This window comes from Periplaneta americana, chromosome 7 (assembly GCF_040183065.1).
Source record: "Periplaneta americana isolate PAMFEO1 chromosome 7, P.americana_PAMFEO1_priV1, whole genome shotgun sequence".
NCBI lineage: Eukaryota > Metazoa > Arthropoda > Insecta > Blattodea > Blattidae > Periplaneta > Periplaneta americana.
The window spans coordinates 162,663,770-162,689,814 of NC_091123.1; the positions used below are offsets into that span (position 1 = coordinate 162,663,770).

At 35.9% G+C, this 26,045-nt stretch overlaps 1 protein-coding gene across 1 annotated transcript in view; it reads left to right on the forward strand.

Annotated features, from left to right (window-relative positions):
- The window catches only part of LOC138703662 (15-hydroxyprostaglandin dehydrogenase [NAD(+)]-like), a 45,587-nt gene extending 21,538 nt beyond the window's left edge, over positions 1-24,049 (forward strand). The window contains exons 5-7 of the mRNA XM_069831725.1: positions 4,836-5,009; positions 9,533-9,693; positions 23,435-24,049. Of these exons, the coding sequence (XP_069687826.1) occupies positions 4,836-5,009; positions 9,533-9,693; positions 23,435-23,567 (468 nt within the window). The 3' untranslated portion in view covers positions 23,568-24,049. The remainder of the gene's footprint in view (positions 1-4,835; positions 5,010-9,532; positions 9,694-23,434) is intronic.
- Positions 24,050-26,045: the final 1,996 nt, after the last annotated feature.

The window sequence follows — 26,045 nt, forward strand, 5'->3', positions numbered from 1 at the left end:
ATCTGTCTCTGTGTGTACAATAAAAATAAGAATTACTTCTTAACATAACCTACCAAATATCAGCTTCAAAATAAGCTCTCGTTCAAATTTCTGCAGTAAATGGTTCCAGAGTTCTGAGCGCTGAAAAAGGCTTGTTTTTATAAAATAAGCTAAATTTGTTGCTCAACAAGACGAAAACCGTTTGACTTTCGATAGTACAGGGACATCACTTTATTTTTATCAACATTTTTAACATTAACCTGGCTATACTCGGAAACACTGTTGCCCCCTTCCATTACAGGAGTTTGATGTTACTAGTGTAATATGTAAACAAATCATTTTACTAGGTATAGGAGGAGAGAAAAGTAGTGTATCCATTTATGTTGTAGGGAAATACGATATTACGATTTTCAGTTTGATCACCACTTTTACGGAATTTATCAAAATACAGTAGAGTAGTAACATTTTTTTTTTTTCAAAAACTCAACTTTTCAGGCGGCTATGTTCGTTATGTAATGTCTACTTTATTTAGCATATTAATTATTGATGTTAACATACAATATAGAGAGTACACTTAAATTGAGGGGGTCATAAGTAAAGGGCTGTAAGTGCACTTAAGTTTCTTTTGAGAAAATGGGGTTTAAATATTTAAGCTTTCGTAAAATCGGTGAAATTTTTATTTAAATTTTCATATGTGATGCGATTAAAATATCCCGTTGCCACTAAAATTTTAGATACTTTAGCTTACACTGGATGCACTTAACTCATGTTATTACAAATGTCACTAGCATTCCTTTGCTTCTAGCCACCTCAATTCAAAATAAGCTAATCTGAATTTTTTTTAAACAAGTTGCTGAAAATGGTTGCCGTTCATTACAATGCAGGCGTCCACACCTGTGAAGTAACGGTCAGCGCGTCTGGCCACGAAACCAGGTGGCCCGGGTTCGATTTCCGGTCGGGGCAAGTTACCTGGTTGAGGTTTTTTCCGGGGTTTTCCCTCAACCCAATAAGAGCAAATGCTGGGTAACTTTCGGTGCTGGACCCCGCACTCATTTCACCGGCATTATCACCTTCGTCTCATTCAGATGCTAAATAACCAAAGATGTTGATAAAGCGTCGTAAAATAACCCACTAAAAAAAACAATGCAGGCTTCAATTCTTTACGCATATTATTAAAAACATTTTGAAGCATATTCTGTGAAATTGAATTTATCGTTTCTTGAATATAATTTTTTAGTACGATATTATTAACATAGGTTCTTTCTTCTATAGAAAACGCAACCATATTTCTGAAACACACTATACACTGCTTGAAGACTTCGAATGCAACAGCAGCCGTAAGTTTGTGTGTCTGACTGGAGCAAGGACATTAGTGAAGGGGTGGGAGTGAAGTACATTCAGAAATGCAGGTACAATAAAAATGCAAGTAAAAATAAAATGATGTAACTGTATATTTTTGAAAATGCACTCTTCTCAGCACTTTGTATAAATAGGGGAAAAATTAGAGTATAAAAAAGCGAGGCTTTTTACTGATCGATTTAATATGGAATAGCCCGTACAGACTCCCTTCCACATTCGAAACAGTCGAGGTCACCAGTGAAAAAGTCCCGGCGTTACTGTACAATAGCATACTTTGTATCATGTTTATGCACATCTACCCAATGAATGAACTCTGTAGCCTGTTTTTGAAATGTTAATCTTAACAGTGATTTATACTGAGCACTGCCAGCTATTATCAAGGCAGACGGCGCCCTAGTTTTCGTAGTTTTGTGTCGTGTTGACATTAGTCGTTGTTTGTTCAATTGTAAGACGTGATCCTATGAAGGTCAGGGTCTATGACGTAAGTTATTAAGCCACTTAAGTTATCTTCGAGCGCTGTTGATAGTACACTGGAGGTTTGCAATACATTATGTTCTTTTTTTACTTTTAATATCAAGCTTTGTAAGAGCCGGCTCCCACCATGTGGTGAGAGCAATTATGTAAACATTTGTCTTGATGTTGAGTCAACAGGCTTACTGCTGTGCTGTTTGATGAAATATACAAATACAATCTGTTGTCTGAGCTTCCATAATATACTAATAGCTTCGTGTTTATCTTTGCAGACTTAGTGTAGGTCAATGTTAAGGACGGCTTTGATGTTTGAAGGCCACGATTCTGAGTTTGACATACACTGTGTCCAGACGATATCAAAACTTCTATTTGACCCTACCGAGGCATTTTTTCAACAGTAATCTCACTAGACGTTTTGATTTATCTAGAGAAAATCAAAACTCGAGTGGGATTTAATTGACTATTACACGATTAGAAGAAAGTATATAAAGATTAGAAGTAACGAAGTACTCCAATACAATAAAATATTAATTGACTTACGAAAATACAACTGTCTTCAAATGTATTATTGTACCATCTCAACATTACAAATATTACGCTAGATGCATGCTAGATGGCAGTAGTGTCTTTATACAGACACTGTAATGATCGCTATTCAATAAATCTTAATATTAAACAATCTCTGATACGTGACTATCCATATCATATAGCAGAAGTTCTTTTTATCCTCTCAGAGCAGAAGCTATAACATAACCTAACTAATATACACAAGTGTTAGAAAAGTTTTAATTAACGACGATGACATAAAAAATAAACATGAATAATTTTAAAAGGAATAATTATTGAATGTACAATTTTCAAATTTGAATGTGGTTGGTGGTTCAATTGATGTTATATTGGACGTGTGCGTAATAGAAGTGGAACTCGTTGATTTAGGCCTACATGGTGTATTCAACTTATTCAGAATTTCCGAATGAACAATTTTAAAAGGAATAATTATTGAATGTACAATTTTCAAATTTGAATGTGGTTGGTGGTTCAATTGATGTTATATTGGACGTGTGCGTAATAGAAGTGGAACTCGTTGATTTAGGCCTACATGGTGTATTCAACTTATTCAGGATTTCCGAATGGTGCTCTTCATTTATTTGTAAATCGGATTTCAGAAGATGCATAGGTATGATCAGTGATTTTTATTAATTCTTGTTCTTGAATGCCAATGCGAGTCATATTTGAAACTGCTGTGCATCGACTGGAGTGGTTTGTAATTTTATATATATTTTTGACGTCCAGACCAGCGCAGTTTCAAATGTTGGCAAACAAAGATACAAATGCTAGGGACGCGATAAAATTAAACAAATGCTAGGGACGCGATAAAATTGTGCGATAAGCAGCCATGATTGGTTGAAATACGTCCTTTCGTACCGTTTTATTGGTCAAAAGTAGTATGACGTAGTAAGAGTGTAATAGTCGTTCAGAATCCATTCAGATCACCTTTAACTTTTTCCCTTACTATGTATTTTACCAATTTTGTGAAGAAAAGAATCACTTTTTTTTTTTTTTGTATAGAGGTTATTTAATATTAATCGGGCTTATTACGCTAATCTTCCACTGTTTAAAAATCAGTTGTTATCGAGGATGACAAAGATTAAAGTTTGTAAAACATAGAAGATGACATCGCCCTTAATTCTGGAAAAAGAACAAAGGAAGAAACTAGTGAAGTGCTTTGTATGAAGTGTGGCATCGTATGGGGCAGAAACGTGGACATCACGACGAAGTAAAGGGAAACGAATAAAAACATTTGAACTGTGGATATGGAGAAGAATGGAGCGTGTGAAATGGACAGACAGAATGAGAAAGGAAGCTGTGTTGGAAAGAGTGGGTGAAGAAAGAATAATGCTGAAATTGATCAGGAAGAGGAAAAGGAATTGGTTAGTCACTGGCTGAGAGGGAACTGCCTACTGAAGGATGTACTGGAATGAATGGTGAACGGGAAAGAGTTCAGAGCAGAAGATATCAGATGATAGACGACATTAAGATATAAGGATAATAATTATGCGGATCTAAGAGGAAGACAGAAAATAGGAAAGATTAGAGAATACTGTGTTTGCAGTTAAAGACCTGCCCTTGGGCAGAAAACAATGAATGAATGATTCTCTAAATTATTTACTGTTCTTCCTGAATCACCCTGTATAGCGTCTGTGGAATTGGTGATATTTAAATGGTATACAGCAAGACCAGTCCGAGAAGATTGTCCATGACAGTCGGAAAGTAACCTATCACATAATCATTAACGTTTTTACTGAGAATAGTCCATACTAGTACCCTCTAAAATATTTACTTTTCCTCCTGAATTACCTTGTATAGCGTCTGTGGAATTGGTGGAATTTAAATGGTATACAGCAAACCAGTCCGAAAGGATTATCCACGACAGTCTGAAAGCATCCCATAATATAATCATGAACGTTCTTAATGATAATAGTCCATAATACTATCCTCCAAAATATTTACTGTTCTTCATGAATCACCCTGTATAGTGTCTGTGAAATTGGTAATATTTAAATGGTATACAGCAAGATCTGTCCTAGAGGACTATACATGACATTGGGAAAGCACCCTATCATATGAGTCGTTCAGAGCAGAAGTGGCGTAAGTCAAAATTAGGTAATGAGGTTTAAAGTAAAAATTCTGTAAAATACAGCACAAAGTAGCAATTAATATATCCTCCGTGCTATTCACTGACCACTAATATTTTAAATAAATTCAATGTTAACTGCTACTTTGTGCTGTATTTTACAGAATGTTTACTTTAACCCTCATTACCATTTTTGACTTACATCACTTCTGCTCTGAACGGCTCATATAATCATGAACGTTTTTACTCAGAATAGTACATACTATAATCTATAAAATATTTACTGTTTCTCCTAAATCACCCTGTATAATCATACAGTTGACATATTGTCATTAACATGACTATTTGAAATCACGTAGGTAGAAGTGAAGACATTTGTTTGCTATTGCAGAACGCTGTTGTGAGGGGCACCCTCCTCGGATTCCAGTACATGGGAAAGGACAAGGGAGGCAAGGGTGGCGTAGTAGTCAACATCGCCTCCATCTTGGGACTGGCGCCCATGGCTGGATGCCCCGTGTACGTGGGCACGAAGCATGCGGTCGTCGGAATCACTCGCTCCTTCGGTGTAAGTTTTCATTGATTCCTAGCATTTACTGGTATTGTCAGCGCATTACGGACTGACGATCAAGGTCAAGCAATGGACTGCAATTGCTACGCGCGCTTACTCCATTCCTGGACCATTCTCCTCAACAAAAGTCACTACACTAACATTTCGGTACCCACGTGCTTAAATACACTGCCGAGCAAAAAAAAAAAAAAAAAAACCGCAACACTTGAATAAATTTGAAATATCAAACCATAATACAAATTATAACATTACTGTGTGCTTCTATGAGTCTGTTTGTGTTAGGCAAGTGTTAATTCATGTTTTGGAAAGGAAAGTATACCCATTGGGCCACTTGTGACACCAGCTCTGCCACTTCCTGTTCCTTACTCTATATTTATTGCTGTGACATTAAAATTTACAACCCTAAACACACGCAGTTAAGGGGAATTGGACGTTATCGCATGCAAAGTAATGGTAAAAATAGCCTATCTTCAAGCAGTCATAAATGTAATACTATTTATCACAGCTATTTCATTTTTTTAGTGATATATGTATACACATTAAATTTTAAAATGAAAAAAGAATGGTTAATCTAGTTTAAATCTTATCCTTAAATTAATTTTTGAATTTAAACATATGTCTTATATAACTTCACTACATACCTGTGATTAGGTACACTCTATTCACTTATCATAGCACACACTGAATTAAAATTTTGGCCACTTACTGCTAATAGATACTAAAACATACCCTACTAAAATTATTAAAAAATCTGTAGTGTTATGGGCATAGGGCTTATACTAATCTTCAATTTTTTTTTTTAATTTATTGACGGTGATGATTACTATAAGCCCTATGCCCATAATATTACAGATATATGAATAATTTTAGTAGGGTATGTTTTAGTATCTATTAGCAGTAAGTGGTCAAATTTTCAATTCAGTATGTGCTATAATAAGTGAATAGAGTGTACCTAATCACAGACATGTAGTGAATTTATAAAAAAAAATTGTGCTTAATTAAAAAAATTAATTTAAGGATACAGATTTACTCTAGAGTCACCATTCTTTTTCATTTTATAGCTTAATATGTATACACACATAGCTAACAAAAATGAAAGACCACTGATAAATAGTAGACTATTATATTTATGACTGCTAGAAGATAGGCTATTTTTACCATTATTTTGCATGCGATAATGACCAACTCCCCTTAAAACAAAGTTACAACACTATTGTTTTCTTTTTTGTGTACAATGGAATTCTGTAATATTGAACTCAGTTTTAAACAACATTTAAGAGAGTTAAGATGCCGTTAAGCCTTATTAACGCCGCCAGATCAGTCGCGTTGGTAGAGTATGACCGCAGCTTACGTTATGTTGCATAAAACTCCGTCGACGGTTTCACGTACAGTGCAAAGGTACAGAGAACTTCGTTCATATTCCCGAGGACAGGAATATGGTACGAAAAGGTCAACTTATTGCAATAGATGACTAGTTCTTGTTCCTTCAAGTGCTGCGTAACCACCACACCACTGCGGTCGAAGCCAGAAATCGACTAGAATAAGTGCGAGGTGTAAATGTCAGTGAGTGGACTGTGAGGAGGAGGTTACATGATGCTGGCCTGATCTCCAAAAGACCTGTTATTGGCCCAGAACTTACAAGACAACATCGTCAAGCTCGCTTACAGTTTGTAAAGGAACATCAGAAATGGGCTGGCGAACATTGGGGAACAGTTTTGTTCTCAGATGAGTCCCGATTCTTCCTCAGATCCCCAAATGGAAGAGAGAAAGTGTGGAGGACTGGAGAAAGGTATTCTCCATCCAACTTTTCAGCATTTCATGACGTTTCAGTGATGGTGTGGGCAGCATCAGTTTGATTGCACAAACGAACCTTGTCTTTATGGAGAGTGGGCCTCGTACTGTCCATCTCTACATTGAAGAAATCCTTTGGCAACATGTTTTTCCTTTTGCATCATTTATTGGTGACAATTTAATTCCTTTGCAGGACAATACACGTTCACGTGTGGTGCGATATGCCCTGCAGTACCTCAATGAAGTATGGATCCAACTCACGCAGTCCGGATCTTAACCCTATTGATCATCTGTGGGCCATTTTAGGAAGGAATGTCCGTCACCTTGCTTCAGATACTCTTCAAGAGCTACGGAGCCATGTATGCTACACATGAGCCACATAACGTACGCTGCAATCATCCTCTACCAACGCTACTGCTCTAGCGGAGTTAATGGGGCTTAACGGCATCTTAACTCTTTTAACATGTTGTTTAAAACTGAATTCAATATCACAGAATTCCAATATACACAAAAAAGAAAACAATAGTGTTGTAACTTCGTTTTAGCTGCTTGTGTTTAGGGTTGTAAATTTTAATGGCACAGCAATAAATATAGAGTGAGGGACAAGAAATGACAAAGAGGGTGTCACAAATCACCCAATGGGTATACTGCCCGTGTCTCACGTCCTGAACCGAGAGCTCCCTAGTGCTTATAACCACGCCTCTTAGGTCTGCTCGGAGCGGCACGTCAGCTGCAGCGTGGCGGCACGGCAGCATATTACATGTGCTGAAAACATTATCCTATGCAATTGCAGGGGTCTTTACTGTTTATAATACTGGAGACACTAGTCGTGGTTATATCTCTGATGGCGATTTCCTTAAATGTATGTACACACTAGGCCATTCTTCGTTGAGTCTGGACAACTGCTGAACTACCATAGAGCAGCATTTCTCAAAGTATGTTCCGGGGTTCCGTGAGCCGTATGTGATTTTAAATTTTATTTTATACTTTTTTACTAGGTTATTTAACGACATTGTATAAACTACTAGGGTCCACACCTGTGGAGTAACGGTTAGCACGTCTGGCCGCGAAACAAGGTGTCCCGGGTTCGATTCCCGGTCGGGGCAAGTTACCTGGTTGAGGTTTTTTCCGGGGTTTTCCCTCAACCCAATATGAGCAAATGCTAGGTAACTTTCGGTGCTGGACCCCGGACTTATTTCACCGGCATTATCACCGTCATCTCATACAGACGCTAAATAACCTAAGCTGTTGATAAAGCGTCGTAAAATAACTTACTAAAATAAAAAAAATAAATCAACTACTAGGTTATTTTGCACCGATGGGATTGATGATAGCGAAATAGTATTTGGCGAGATGAGGTCGGGGTTTCGCTAAAGATTACCTGACATTCGCCTTACGGTTGGGGAAAACCTCGGGGGAAAAATCCAACCAGATAATCAGCCCAAGCGGGAATCGAACCCGAGCTCGAGCGCAACTCAGGATCGATAGGCAAGCACCTTAGCCGACTGGGCTGCTCCGGTGGCTATTTTATACTTAGTGGATACTATAAAAATATATAAATGTTACGAAAATATGAATCAATAATAACATGAAACTACCGATAATAATAATAATAATAATAATAATAATAATAATAATAATAATAATAATAATAATAATAATAATGATAATCCAAGAATATGCGTAATAATATGTTTAATGAACATCTGAAACGGAAAATACCCATAATACTTATCACTTTCATCACTGGATTCTCTGCGTTTGTGTTCACTAAAACAAAATATCGAAAAGACAAAATGCAAAAGTACAGTAAAATGCAGTAGTACCAGATGCAGGCTTAGAAAGCAAATACATTCGCCCCACTGAACAGAATTATTGAGATACTAGCTTTCACTTGTCTGTTAATTATTAAATACTAATCAAATATTACAAGGATTCCGCAATTACACTTTAGATTAAAAGGGGTCTCGCGGTGGAAAAGGTTTGAGAAACATTGCAATTGTAGAAAGAGTTTACGGATGTGTACACATGACAACCATAATCGCGATTAGGTCGATAATCTCAAGTAGAGACTGTAGTCTACCACTGGTATTAGTGTTTAGTTACAGGAATTGATGAGGACATAATCTGTTTTGTGAGGGGATAGCCTATACATTCGCTTGTCCATGGCTGATCTTGCTCCGTAGCTGACGAAAGAAATCCTGAAAAGGCCGATGTGTTGAACTAGGGTAGTAGGCACATGCGGTACTAGCACCTCCTACTCCCCCCTCTGCCTCTCGCCTCGCAAAGAAACAGCTCAGGAAGTGAGGCACGGGCAGTACTTAGCTTCCCAAAACATAAATTAACACTTGCCTAACACAAACAGGTCCATAGAAGCGCACAGTAATGTTATAATTTGTATTATGGTTTGATATTTCACATTTATTCAAGTGTTGCGTTTTTTTTTTTTTTTTTTTTTTTTTTTTTTTTTTTTTTTTTTTTTTTTTTTTTGCTCGGCAGTGTATATAACACTAGTAATTTGCCTATTTATTAATCTTATGTAATAAAGTGTTAAAAGTAGTACGCAAGACTCAAAGATGAATTCTATTGTATTCGTTAAATTTAAAGTTAAATTACGAAATTTAGAATTAAATTGTTATCTCTTGTTCGTAACATTGTGTGACTATCCTTTGTATATGTTATAATATGACCGTAAATTTCTAGCCAACAATAATAACTTATCGTTCCAGCTGCCGTACCACTTCGACCGTACTGGCGTTAGGGTGATCGCCATGTGCCCGGGAGTGACCGACACCCCGCTCATCTCCGAGGCCCATCACCGCCAGCATACCAGCATGGGAGACTGGGGCGATGAGTGCGGCAGGGAACTGGATTCCCTCCCCAAGCAACAGTAAGTTTTCCATGTCCGTAGAAATTGTCTAGATGGAGTGGTGATTAATTCGGTTGGATTCGCAAGCAATCCTAAGTGGGGTTTGGAGCAATTTCAGTTGGATTCGCAAGTAATTCTAGGTGGATTTGGAAGCAATTTTATATGTTTCAGAAGCAATTCTGGATGGAGTCGGAAGCAATTCTTGATGAATTCAAAAGCAAATATGGATAAAATCTGAAGCAATTTCAGTTGGATTCGTAAGCAATTCTGGAATGCAATTTTATATAGTTCAGAAGCAATTCTGGATGAAGTCGGAAGCAATTGTGGATGAATTCAAAACCAATTATGGATAGAATCTGAAGCAATTTCAGTTGGATTCTCAAGCAATTCTTGGTGGATTTGAAAGCAATTTTATATGGTTCAGAAGCAATTCTGGATGGAGTCGGAAGCAATTCTTGATGAATTCAAAAGCAAATATGGATAAAATCTGAAGCAATTTCAGTTGGATTCGTAAGCAATTCTGGAATGCAATTTTATATAGTTCAGAAGCAATTCTGGATGAAGTCGGAAGCAATTGTGGATGAATTCAAAACCAATTATGGATAGAATCTGAAGCAATTTCAGTTGGATTCTCAAGCAATTCTTGGTGGATTTGGAAGCAATTTTATATGGTTCAGAAGCAACTCTGGATGGAGTCGGAAGCAATTCTTGATGAATTCAAAAGCAAATATGGATAAAACCTGAAGCAATTTCAGTTGGATTCGTAAGCAATTCTGGGTGGATTTGAATGCAATTTTATATAGTTCAGAAGCAATTCTGGATGAAGTCGGAAGCAATTGTGGATGAATTCAAAACCAATTATGGATAGAATCTGAAGCAATTTCAGTTGGATTCTCAAGCAATTCTTGGTGGATTTGAAAGCAATTTTATATGGTTCAGAAGCAATTCTAGATGGAGTCGGAAGCAATTCTGGATGAATTCGAAAGCAATTATGGATAGAATCTGAAGCAATTTCAGTTGGATTCGCAAGCAATTATGGATGAATTTGGAAGCAATTCTGGATGGAGTCGGAAGCAATTCTGGATGAATTCAAAAGCAATTATGGATAGAATCTGAAGCAATTTCAGTTGGATTCGCAAGAAAATCTGGGTGGATTTGGAAGCAATTTTATATGGTTCAGAAGCAATTCTGGATAGAGTCGGAAGCAATTCTGGATTAATTAAAAAACAATTATGGATAGAATCTGAAGCAATTTCAGTTGGATTCGCAAGCAATTATGGGTGGATTTGGAAGCAATTTTATATGGTTCAGAAGCAATTCTGGATGGAGTTGGAAGCAATTTGGGATGAATTCAAAAGCAATTATGGATAGAATCTGAAGCAATTTTAATTGGATTCGCAAACAATTACGTTGATGTAGAACCAATTTTGGGTGATTAAGAAAAAATTCTGAGTAGATTGGAATCAGTCAAAAATATACTAACCCCGACGTCGATATAATTGCCTTGTAAGAAAATCTCTTTTCTTTTAACACCTCCGTACCGTATGAGCCGCCAAGAGCATACAGCTAGGAAAATTAATGAAGTGTTGAGTTACCGTACATAACTGGTTCCATTTGTTGCAGAAAATAAATATCGAACTTTAACTTAAATATAACTTATTTATCTATTACACTGCTCCGCCGATTTAGTAGAATGCGTTTTAGTTTAAAGAAAGCAGAAAAGCAGTACAACGTGGTCTGTTGTGGACTAGAATCCAAGACCCCGCATACCGGTAATGGATTAATCATGTCACAAACACGTTCACGTTTGAATGTTTCTCACAATGTAAATATTATTCAACTACTTGAAAACGGCAGAAATATAAGAATATTGCTGGAGAGTTAAAAATAATATTTATTTATTTTTATTATTTCTTTATATTTATTTTATTTATTTATTTGTTTATTTTATTTATTTTTATATATTTATTTATTCACTTATTTATTTTGATTTTTTATTTATATTTATTTATTTATTCATTTATGTATTTGTTATTTCTTTTTTTTCATTATTTATGTAATCGTTTCTTTAGATGCTTGTTTGCTTATTTACTTATTTTATTTTATAGATAGATATAGTCTAGGAAATAAAATTAATTTGTATTAACGTTGTATCAGATTAACTTTTTTAAAATGAATTAACAACTTTTAAATGCCTGTTCCCTTATTATCTATTTTTTTTATTGTCCATAATATTTCTGAATTTTCATGCTGTATCTAGGTCTAACCATGATGCTTGCCGATTGCAGGGGACTTGTTCCGCGTGTTATATCTAAGTACATAGGTAGAAACATTGGCTTTCTCGTATATCGACGGAGCAGTGTAATTCCCTTTCAGGGGAGGGCACGGACTATAAACTGTCTTCGAGCGCAGGCCGCTCAGATGGGGTCATTGTACTATCCGGGATGGAGGGTGGCTACCGACTCCCTTCCGCGGTTAATTTTTCTTCCCGATTCCCTCCGAAGCAGTAATTGTAAATATAGGCCTACCGATTCCCTCCGCGTCAAAAAGGATCTGCTGAAGGAGCTACTCCAATTCCCTCCCATAAAGTCTGGCTGGCTGGGTGCCATGATCTATCTGTTTTTGGTTATATATCGTTGCGGAATGCTCAAAGTACACCAATGTCCATGAAAGCAGTCCATCTGTTATTGAATCTAAAAACATCATATGTATTCATCTAGAATTAACTAAGAAAATTGTAGAAAATATTGGTTCATAGCAGTGTTTTCGACTACTTGCATCAATATTTTCACTTTCTTTGTACACACAAATAGTGATAGTTTCCACGCAAAATTTAACAGTTTTTTAGATGTTTTATGCAAAATACAGACACATAGACCTACCAAAATTAAAATAAATTCTGCCATTATCCATCCAGGTACAACTAAAAAGTCTTATAAACAAAAAATGAACTATTTAAAGAATGAAATTGAACAACGGACAGATCAATCTTATTTAATATTGCAATGCCATGTCCTACAAAGCCGTTCCCAAAGCTATTATGTAGAAGATTAAACACATCAAGAGTATGGATTGGTTATTTCAGTTATATCCTTGACAGTCCGAAATCAATAAATCTACTTGATCAATTAACGCGATTTTTAAACACAACAAGGGTATGGATTAGTTATTTCAGTTATATCCTTGACAGTCCGAAATCAATAAATCTACTTGATCAATTAACGTGATTTTTAAACACAACAAAGGGTATGGATTGGTTATATCAGTTATATCCTTGACAGTCCGAAATCAATAAATCTACTTGATCAATTAACGTGATTTTTAAACACAACAAAGGGTATGGATTGGTTATTTCAGTTATATCCTTGACAGTCCGAAATCAATAAATCTACTTGATCAATTAACGCGATTTTTAAACACAACAAGGGTATGGATTAGTTATTTCAGTTATATCCTTGACAGTCCGAAATCAATAAATCTACTTGATCAATTAACGTGATTTTTAAACACAACAAAGGGTATGGATTGGTTATTTCAGTTATATCCTTGACAGTCCGAAATCAATAAATCTACTTGATCAATTAACGTGATTTTTAAACACAACAAGGGTATGGATTGGTTATTTCAGTTATATCCTTGACAGTCCGAAATCAATAAATCTACTTGATCAATTAACGTGATTTTTAAACACAACAAGGGTATGGATTGGTTATTTCAGTGATATCCTTGACAGTCCGAAATCAATAAATCTACTTGATCAATTAACGTGATTTTTAAACACAACAAGGGTATGGATTGGTTATTTCAGTTATATCCTTGACAGTCCGAAATCAATAAATCGACTTGATCAATCAACGTGATTTTTAAACACAACAAGGGTATGGATTGGTTATTTCAGTTATATCCTTGACAGTCCGAAATCAATAAATCTACTTGATCAATTAACGTGATTTTTAAACACAACAAGGGTATGGATTGGTTATTTCAGTTATATCCTTGACAGTCCGAAATCAATAAATCTACTTGATCAATTATCGTGATTTTTAAACACAACAAGGGTATGGATTGGTTATTTCAGTTATATCCTTGACAGTCCGAAATCAATAAATCTACTTGATCAATTAACGCGATTTTTAAACACAAGGGTATGGATTGGTTATTTCAGTTATATCCTTGACAGTCCGAAATCAATAAATCTACTTGATTAATTATCGTGATTTTTAAACACAACAAGGGTATGGATTGGTTATTTCAGTTATATCCTTGACAGTCCGAAATCAATAAATCTACTTGATCAATTAACGTGATTTTTAAACACAACAAGGGTATGGATTGGTTATTTCAGTTATATCCTTGACAGTCCGAAATCAATAAATCTACTTGATCAATTAACGTGATTTTTAAACACAACAAGGGTATGGATTGGTTATTTCAGTTATATCCTTGACAGTCCGAAATCTGTGTAAAGTTTGACGGAAAATTGTGTGTCTGGTTAAGGCATGGAGGGAATCGGACTACATTGAATTCAAACAACAAAAAATTTGGAGGGAATAGGGCTTTACCCTCTTTGTGGAGGGAATCGGCGTTCCCCGGGGATGGAATGGTATGAATGCCCTAAAGCCCCCCATAATATAACTCATGCCTAAGTATAAAAATAAATGTAGCATGATTATTCACGCGATGATGACAATGAAAAGTCGTATGTTGCAGTATGCCAATAAGTAGGTTTCCCATTATTACTCGCCTACGTGCGGTACTGAGATTTATTGAAAGAGTCAGAGTAGAAGTTTCTGTGAACCTACTAATCAGGCTTGCATGCTCTAATATTGTATTACCAAAGTTCTAGAGTAATGTGTAAACGTGGATATAAGTTACACTACGTCTGTTTCTCCTTAGAGATCCAGTGGTCACCGTGAGAAAGAAGTGGGTTCCAAAGTCCCCTAGTTGAAACCGGCGAAAGACAATGGATTTTTAATGGTGATAAGTAGAGACCGGATTTTAAAGGGAAAATTTTTTATCAAAGGACAAAAAAAGAGAAAGTTATAGCCAAAAAAAAAAAAAAAAGACTTGAAAAAGGACTATATTACTCTCCAAAACACACTTCAGCATATTCATGGATATGCATGGCACTTACACAATCTTACATCTATTTCATCACATTAGGAAAGCGTTGTATTTGATAGTAAAAACGGACAAAAAAAGAGAAAGTTATAGCCAAAAAAAAAAAGGACTTGAAAAAGTATATTACTCTCCAAAACACACTTCAGCATATTCATGGATATGCATGGCACTTACACAATCTTACATCTATTTCATCACATTAGGAAAGCGTTGTATTTGATAGTAAAAACGGACAAAAAAAGAGAAAGTTATAGCCAAAAAAAAAAAGGACTTGAAAAAGTATATTACTCTCCAAAACACACTTCAGCATATTCATGGATATGCATGGCACTTACACAATCTTACATCTATTTCATCATATTAGGAAAGCGTTGTATTTGATAGTAAAAACGGACAAAAAAAAAGAGAAAGTTATAGCCAAAAAAAAAAAAAAAAAAAAAAAGGACTTGAAAAAGTATATTACTCTCCAAAACACACTTCAGCATATTCATGGATATATATATGGCACGTACACAATATTACATTTATTTCATTACAACATAAGGAAAGCGTTGTATTTGAGATAGTGACTATATTACTCCCTCAAAAGGGTGCTATTTTAATTGAAAACACACTTCAGCACATTCATGGATAAACATAGCACACACAAGCTTATATTTATCGCTTCATAACATAAGGAAAATGTTGTATTTGATCACATTCAACATTTCAATATGTTTCAATATGATTCCGCATGTTTTAATGCAGAATGTCTTTATAAACAGAAAATGACCGCTCAACATCAGCTGAAACCAGAGGTGAAAATTTTCTTTTTATCCTGAACTCTAAATCAGCACACTTTATTAGTTTTTCAATATCTGGAATCAGAAGAAGAACGATATTTATTTTCGCTTGCTCAAGAAGTTATAGGCCTGTAGGAAAAAATATATAGTAAAATTGTCTAAATGTTTGCGATATTCTGTCAGAAAAGGACCAAAATAAGAGATGTTTTTAAAAAAGGGGGAAAAGGGAATATGGACTAAAAAATGGGAAGTCAAAACCACATAATTTGGTCGGTGGAAGATACTTTTGAACATCGTAATTAATTATTTCATGTTTCATGTTGAATTTGCATATAGAGTGTTAGTTGGGAGACCGGAGGGAAAAAGACCTTTAGGGAGGCCGAGACGTAGATGGGAGGATAATATTAAAATGGATTTGAGGGAGGTGGGATATGATGATAGAGACTGGATTAATCTTGCACAGGATAGGGACCGCTGGCGGGCTTATGTGAGGGCGGCAATGAACCTTCGGGTTCCCTAAAAGTCATTTGTAAGTAAGTAAGTTCATGTTGAATTAAAAAAGGAAATCCCTTTAAAATCCGGTCTATAGTGATATGATCCTCAGTATGATTTCCTTCAGAAAGGAAGTCGAGATGGGAATCGCAAGTCGTAGGTTCACGGTAGGGTACATAAATTATTAACGTTATCCCTGAATAAGAGCCCAAAGCAGAATTTACGGTTCATTTCTCAGAAGTCAAAACTCAATTTTTTTAGCCATCGTCCACTTCTCTCATCCTATCATCGGGAGTAATGAAACCTTCTTCATAGGCGTCCCCATTTATCAGAAATGGAATTAACCACATTATATAGGAGTCCAGAAGTTAACATATCTGGTAATCTATGTTAAATAATAGTAATATGCGTTACAAGAACGGTATGTTGACGTTTTCATGTTCGAGGAAAAGATTGAAAAAGCGAAACGTAGTTGAGCTTTTTTAATTTCCGAGAACATGAAAACAAACATACCGCTCGTGTATCGTACATTATTTTGTGCGAAGATCGTTTATTACATACCTGAAAGACGAATTTCTAATTAGTTGCAATGAAATCTCCATCGTGGTTTCTGTTCAATGACGGCAACTTTGGAAAACAAATATATCTATCTTCAACATTGTTCCTATAAAATATTTTCTGTGTTTACTATACTCCCGCAGGCCGTGATATACGTCTGTCTCCCCCCCCCAGTCTATGATGAGTCTGGAATCTTGTTGATTTTTTCACGGCTTCCTTAATGTTACTTGCATTACAAATGCAGTAACTTTTGTGGTGTTGTAGAGTTTACTTAATTTTTGCAAATATTTAAAAACAATAATTAACAGTGCAATTTAAGTGAAATTGCAGTGGCAAGTTTCCAATTTATAATTATTACTATACTGAACGTCTTTAAAAATAATATGTTAAAAGCCTAAAGCAGTAAAATGAATATGACGCTTAAGCGGTAAGAATAGGGAAATTGTTATGTGTGTTACGTTGGGAATACTGAATGTGGTATTTCACACTTACCGCGTATTGGTTTTGTGCGGAAAGCAAGCAAATACGCACGATCTCGCACAAAATTGTTTAAATATTTATAAGATAATCTGTCAGTTGAAAATTCAGGCTAATTGCAATTCTCAGTCTTTATTTAACGCTTCTAATATACCACATAGACTACTGCACACTTGACAGAATGAAGGCTCTGCAACAAATGTATGAAAACAACAGATAAAACCGAAATAGGAAGACAAAACCTCTCTAGGGTCTATCGCTTGCAGAAAATGTCGCTAATCGAGCTTGCGTCCCTGTGGCGAAACGTTAATTGAATGAACAACGATGAACCTGTTTTACAAACTGATTTTACTTCGTACCCATCAGTTTCAATTCTTACCATTGTCGTCTCTCTGGGGATTATCAATGCAGTCTTTTGAAAAACTAGGACCCAACCTACGGACAATATTACCTTGGGTGAACTAATAGACACTGAATTTTAAATTTTATTACTTATTATTATTACTATACCTGGTAAGGTTTATCTTGTCTCACTAGCAATAAAACCAAGTCCCTTCAAATGAGGGTGGAGATTATAGGAGGGTTGTAAATTTTCAGGATTCCTTTCAAAACCTTATTATTGTACAGGCAGCCGCAACTCAGTTTCTTGAAAGACAAGCTCAGTGACGGAACTACACAGTAAGAAGAGAGATATTTTGTTATTTTATTTTGCGCTACAGAATGTATCAACTAGTCCCTTCCGCCACTGGATGGATGGACGGCATCGCTCCACTCCCACACACACAATATATCACATAGACTACTGCACACTTGAAGGCTCTGGAACAAATGTATGAAAACAACAGATAAAACCGAAATAGGAAGACAAAACCTCTCTAGGGTCTATCGCTTGCAGAAAATGTCGCTAATCGAGCTTGCGTCCCTGTGGCGAAACGTTAATTGAATGAACAACGATGAACCTGTTTTACAAACTGATTTTACTTCGTACCCATCAGTTTCAATTCTTACCATTGTCGTCTCTCTGGGGATTATCAATGCAGTCTTTTGAAAAACTAGGACCCAACCTACGGACAATATTACCTTGGGTGAACTAATAGACACTGAATTTTAAATTTTATTACTTATTATTATTACTATACCTGGTAAGGTTTATCTTGTCTCACTAGCAATAAAACCAAGTCCCTTCAAATGAGGGTGGAGATTATAGGAGGGTTGTAAATTTTCAGGATTCCTTTCAAAACCTTATTATTGTACAGGCAGCCGCAACTCAGTTTCTTGAAAGACAAGCTCAGTGACGGAACTACACAGTAAGAAGAGAGATATTTTGTTATTTTATTTTGCGCTACAGAATGTATCAACTAGTCCCTTCCGCCACTGGATGGATGGACGGCATCGCTCCACTCCCACACACACAATATATCACATAGACTACTGCACACTTGAAGGCTCTGGAACAAATGTATGAAAACAACAGATAAAACCGAAATAGGAAGACAAAACCTCTCTAGGGTCTATCGCTTGCAGAAAATGTCGCTAATCGAGCTTGCGTCCCTGTGGCGAAACGTTAATTGAATGAACAACGATGAACCTGTTTTACAAACTGATTTTACTTCGTACCCATCAGTTTCAATTCTTATCATTGTCGCCTCTCTGGTGATTATCAATGCAGTTTTTGAAAAACTAGGACCCAACCTAGGCAAAATATTAGCTTGGGTGAACTAATAGACAATGAATTTTAAATTTTATTACTTATTATTATTACTATACCTGGTAAGGTTTATCTTGTCTCGCTAGCAATAAAACCAAGTCCATTCAAATGAGAGTGGAGATTATAGGAGGGTTGTAAATTTTCAGGATTCCTTTCAAAACCTTGTTATTGTACAGGCTACCGGAACTCAGTTTCTTGAAAGACAAGCTCAGTGACGGAACTACACAGTACGAAGAGAGATATTTTGTTACTTTATTTTGCGCTACAGAATGTATCAACTAGTCCCTTCCGCCACTGGATGGATGGACGGCATCGCTCCACTCCCACACACACAATATATCACATAGACTACTGCACACTTGAAGGCTCTGGAACAAATGTATGAAAACAACAGATAAAACCGAAATAGGAAGACAAAACCTCTCTAGGGTCTATCGCTTGCAGAAAATGTCGCTAATCGAGCTTGCGTCCCTGTGGCGAAACGTTAATTGAATGAACAACGATGAACCTGTTTTACAAACTGATTTTACTTCGTACCCATCAATTTCAATTCTTATCATTGTCGCCTCTCTGGTGATTATCAAAACCTAGGCAAAATATTAGCTTGGGTGAACTAATACACATTGAATTTTAAATTTTATTACTTATTATTATTATTATTATTATTATTATTATTATTATTATTATTATTATTATTATTATTACTACTACTATATTTTAGTCTTTACCTTCACTTTTTCTAAAGAAAGAAAGCAAAATAGAATTGAAGAGTCCACTGCAAGAATGATGGATATCACTTTCTTGTCGAAAATGAACCAAGACTGTCAATGCATAGCTTAAGACATATAGAATGTACATACAGAGTTATATGGCATTAACACTGATAGTCATTGTCCAGTAATGATCGGAAAATCACAGTTAAGCTTTGAGCGCTAAGACTTTCATACTTTCAATTGCTTCTCCTGCAAAATGTATTCCAAATGAATCCATCATTCTTGCAGTGGACTCTTCAATTGCAGTTACCAACAACGGCGCAATGCAGAAGTAGGTGAATAATTGTTTCATGTTTAAGAACTTTCGTTATCGACTAACATTTCTTATACTGATACTGAAGTCGTATTTGGTTTATCCGTTTCAGACCATCTCACTCACAACCGCCCGAATATTAGAGAAATATCAGGTAGAGAAACTTCAGAGTAGAAAACTTGTAAATGTTTCTATCGTATATCTATATAAAGAATGTTGAACGTTTTCGACTCACTGAGTCATCTTCAGAAACTATGCCAGTGAATACATTAATCAATTTACTGTCGGTGACTTAGGAGAAGACGAGAGCGGACTGAGGAGGAAGGGTTGTGAACAGATAACGTACGACAACAGGTGCAATATTTGTACTGCAGTAAGCGGAAACATTAGGTCTCCTGTTCAACTTGCTGTGCTCCAACCACGAGAAAGTCTTTGCGGAATGAAACGGAGCAGGATAATGCTATGAATGAATGTTGATGTCAGGTTACACACGTGGATACTCGTATCTCCATTGGCTCGCTCTCACAGCACAAACAATAACATTGTTACACACATATTTATACTACCCTACTTACAAAATTAGATCACTGTTAATCTCCTGGTCTTTTAATCCCTCCATATAGGAAATAACATATGCAGGAGAGCGCATGGTTTTTAAACTGACGTTATAACGATAATATTATCTAGCTACTTCGCTCCAATAGATGACGCAATAGTAAGCACATTCCTTTCACGGTTGATCTCTTGGTTGGAGAACAGTAGCTTTAATTTCCATACGCTTTGTTACTCATGTTTCCTGCACTAGTAATAACCTGCTTATCTGAGCGATGTTTATAATAATCAACAGCGATAGTCAAGAAGGTCACATTCTTTCCGCTCGTCTTCTCCTGAGTAACGGACAGTAGTATTCATATAGGCATTGTATATACAAGTTCGAAAACATTGAACATTGATTAAAAATGTGTACAAATAACTTTTAGTTAATTGTTCCTAAATAGATAAGCATAGATGGACCCTTGTATATGACTTATTTAGTATGCTTATGCTCTTGTAGTTTAACTGTAGACCAAAATTATTTAATAATGATTAATCACATTTAAGACTTAATTTTTTTATTTTCCTTGCGTATATTATTTTTTTTTCTTCCTATAAGTTGACATTGAACAATGCGTATTCTAGATAATGAATCATAGTGAAAAATGCACACACGCAGTGACATCTACTGCCGGATGTAGCTGGTATAGTTTATGTTGTTTGTGAGGACATAATTATTTGTGACCATTATTGTGTAATGTAAAATATGAACGTCAAAAGAATATCGATTGGTAGAAATAGTTTTTATTGTAATGTACTGATTTATATTGTTGTACGTTATCTAATCTACCTAGAGCTATACAAATGAAAGATTATAGTCCATAAACATACATTTTCAGGAGAAACGGAAAACATCCTGGCAAAGGTGTTATTGACACTTCAAGTATGAAATCTTCTTTTTCTTTATTATAATATCTTGTTTCTTCTCCTTTCGTTGATTACGTTTCTTCCATGGGGTTACTTCTGCACCTAAAGATGACTCCATAAGTAATACAATTCACGTGCCTAAGTATTTTTTTTTCTGAGATGGCTTTTACCGCGTACGTAGGTAGCAGTACTGCCAATCTACTACAGTTTAAAATTGTATGAATAGATGTTTCAAGATGCTATGAATGGTATATTTGTAAAACTGCCATCGTCCTGACTGGACAATTCATTAAAAAAGTTGAACTATGGTTGTTTTATGAAAACCACTGAAAATAATATATAATTGATTTGTTTAATCGTCTATTAATTTCAGAAAAATTAAGAAATCCATTAAAATACCCATGCCGTCAAAATTGAGTTAGAGCCTTTTAATAATGACCTATTTAAGTGTTTATTCAATTGAATTTCCATTTATTTTGATTTTTACTGCGTTCACAGTAAAAATAATATTGTATTTATTCAGTTTTTTCTGTCAAATATTTAGTTACATTAAGTAATACTTAGATGGCTTTGGTCTTATTTGTAAGTATAATGCATACATTTTATCTTTCCACGTTCACGAATGTAGAGCGGAAGAGGCATTGCACAATGCAGCTGCAAACATACTAGCGTAGAAATATATATTTCATCCTTTTTTTACGAGTGCAAGTGATATATATTAGAATGCAAGTAAATACATGTTATTTTATTTTATGAATTATTTACCTATTTTGATAATGGAGAAAAAATAGGAGTACAAAGGTACAGTCCATCAGTTATTCATAGATTTCAAAAAGGCATATGATTCGGTTAAGAGAGAAGTTTTATATGATATTCTTATTGAATTTGATATTCCCAAGAAACTAATTCGACTAATTAAAATGTGTCTCAGTGAAACGTACAGCAGAGTTCGTATAGTCAGTTTCTGTCAGATGCGTTTCCAATTCACTGTGGGCTAAAGCAAGGAGATGCACTATCACCTTTACTTTTTAACTTTGCTCTAGAGTATGCCATTAGGAAAGTCCAGGATAACAGAGAGGGTTCGGAATTGAACGGGTTACATCAGCTGCTTGTCTATGCGGATGAAGTGAATATGTTAGGAGAAAATCCACAAAGGATTAGGGAAAATACGGGAATTTTACTTGAAGCAAGTAAAGAAATAGGTTTGGAAGTAAATCCCCAAAAGACAAAGTATATGATTATGTCTCGTGACGAGAATATTGTACGAAATGGAAATATCAAAATTGGAAATTTATCCTTTGAAGAGGTGGAAGAATTCAAATACCTGGGAGCAACAGTAACAAATATAAATGATACTCGGAAGGAAATTAAGCACAAAATAAATGAGGGAAATGCGTGTTATTATTCGGCTGAGAAGCATTTATCATGCAGTCTGTTGTAAAAATATGTGAAAGTTAGAATTTATAAAACAGTAATATTACCGGTTGTTCTTTATGGTTGTGAAACTTGGACTCTCACTTTGAGAGAGGAACATAGGTTAAGGGTATTTGAGAATAAGGTGCTTAGGAAAATATTTGGGGCTAAGAGGGATGAAGTTACAGGAGAATGGAGAAAGTTACACAACACAGAACTGCATGCATTGTATTCTTCACCTGACATAATTAGGAACATTAAATCCAGACGTTTGAGATGGACAGGGCATGTAGCACGTATGGGCGAATCCAGAAATGCATATAGAGTGTTAGTTGGGAGGTCGGAGGGAAAAAGACCTTTGGGGAGGCTGAGACGTAGATGGGAAGATAATATTAAATGGATTTGAGGGAGGTGGGATATGATGATAGAGACTGAATTAATCTTGCTCAGGATAGGGACCAAAGGCTTATGTGAGGGCGGCAATGAAGCCAGTAAGTAAGTAAGTTTTATTTACCTATTATTCTGTTTGCGAAATAACCTTATTGAATATTATGATAAATTTTTATTTCGTTTAGACAAATAAATTCTCTCGCTCTTGGAGGAGCTCGTGAATATACTGCATCGACGCAATACAAGCCTTTTGTGTTATTACATATGATTATTTCTCTTAAATTTACAAATTTGTCACTTCAGTTATTTCATTTTGTTACTATTTTGTTAACAGACCTGAAAATGTGGCCAAGGGAATGATGCACATGATCAAGAAAGGCAGCAACGGTTCCATCTGGGTGTGCGAAGGAGGAAAGCCGGTGTACGAAGTCCAGATCCCCGATCGCCAAGCCATGAAAGTGGAATGAACGCCGTGATCACACAAAACGTGTTGTGAGTGATTGTTATACTGTGCCTATCAGAAGAATTAAATAATGTTCGTAACAGCACCAACAAAATGATTCGGTATCAACGTGAAACAAATCTGTACAGTACAAAGCATTTTCCTAAGTTCTTGTATCACTGATCTACCAGAACTGTTCTACCGAGCACCTGCACTTGACCGTAGTCGCACATTGATCATTTTATTGGTAATTCTAACCAAGTATAAACACAATGTATTTTGGCATCGTTTTTTTTTTTGTAATGAAGATCTCATAATCATGGCCAGTGCTTGAGTTCTCGCCAAAATTTAAAATTCTTTGCCATTATGCCTTGTAATTCATTGGTGTAATATATATCCATCTATCGCACTTTTGATGTTGTAATTAATAACACACTCGGACGAACCAGTGAAGTGATCAACAAACTATTCTGTATGATTTATTAAAAAATAAATACTGAAAATGTATTATTATTTTATTCTTAAACATTATTCCCTGTATCAATTAGACTTGTACGAGATAGATCTGCTGATTTTTAAACTATAAGCCAGCATAAAAAGCTGCAGCCTAAATATGATGTAATTTTACAGCTTCATATTTTAAGGTGTAATACACTATCTACCAAAAAGTAATTGGGCACTGTTTTTGCCCCTTTAGAACCTCGTGGTACCACCTCTTGTTGCTATAACAGCAGCCACCCTGTCAGGCATGCTCTCCACTAGTTTGTGTAGGATATCCACTGGAATGCGTCGCCATTCGTCTTGCAACATGGCACTCAGTTGGACAATGGAAGTTGGCCGCATGTTTCGGCGGCTACTATGCAGTGGTATGCAGACAATAATGTTCACCGGTTGGACTGGCCTGCACACAGTCCTGATCTCAATCCCATTGAGCACCTTTGGGGAGAATTGGACCGGCGATTGAGGTCTCGGGAAATGCGGCCAACTTCCATATACAGTCATAGTAGCCTTATGGTCATAGTAAACAGTACATTCTAATAATATGTTCGCGTTTTCCAGTGACGAAAGAGCTTTCAATATTGAATCATTTTCGCAAAGGTACTGTCGTACATTTGCATACGTCGTATCCCGGTTTCCCCAACCAGCTTTCATTCGCCAGCTAGTGGCTGGGCTGTCTTAGCTCTTTTCTCAGAACATTAATTTGTGTTGGGAATTGGACGTCTACGTAATATTATACAACTGTTTAGAAAAACTTAAATAAAAGGGCCTTGTTAAGTAATTAACTGTCACGTGATTTCCTCCCTTTCTACGACCCTACGACATAACCACTTGGACGGACAGTAGATAGTATGTCTGAGTAATTTTATCTTTTCGGATCGGGTAGAAGTGAAGATTGAATTTACAGTACCTAAGGTACCCTTATATAGAGTAGGTACAGAATTATTTCAACGTGAGTTACTCGTACGAAGGACGAAATTGGTAATTGGGATTACGTACAATGGTCTATAGTGCGATAATATGCACAAAAGAACTGAAGCCTGTATCGAAATGAACGGCCACCATTTTCAAAAATGTGTTTAAATATCCATGTTATGATTATTTTTCAATTTAACTTCATTTTCTATAGTGTACGCTAATGTGCTGTAGACAGTATAATATACACTGCATAATGAATACGTCCGCATGGAAAGCTCAGTTCGTGAGTAAAAACACACATTGTTAATACTGTACCTTATTTTGATTAAACAAAAACCTAATGAAAATGACCAAACTCAAAAGCGCAATATTTCTTAGTTTACGTGAATGTATGAACTACTTTTCTTCCCTCCTATAACTAGTAAAGTGATTTGTTTGTATATTACGTCAGTATCATCGAACTTCAGTCGTGGAACGGGGTAGCAAACGGCGTTGATCCAGAGGTATAGGCAAGTTAATATTAAAAATGTTAGTAAAAATAAAATGATATCCCTGTATAATTCTAACTGAAAACATGTTCAATTTTTAAAAATAAGAAAAATAATTTTTGTCTACCTAATTCTTGCAAATAGTCCACCGTATGCCGCACGAAGCGTCTCGCCTGGTGTTGCTCATCTGTCAATTCAAACTTCACATCCTTTTTTGTTAAAATCGTGAATGGTTTGGCTATCACACAAAGTTGTAAATATGTCGCCAGTAATATCCGGCAGTCCTAAAAAGGACCTAATGTGCCGAGGTGTTTTAGGTCTGGGATAGTCTTTAATGGCTTCCACCTTCTTCGGGTCGGGTGACACACCGTTTCGTGATACTATGTGGCCTAGATAATCGACCTTGCTTACGGCGAATGAATAGACTATTTTAGAAGCAAGGCTTTCCAGTCAAATTCTCGTAATCTTCCGAAACTTCTCTAAAGGTAACAAAAATAAGTTTTCTCCCTACCTTTCTCCTCTACCTCGATCGGACAGAATCCATAGAACAGATCGATTTTGATTAAATCCTTCGTGTTTGACAGACCCTCCAAAGGTTT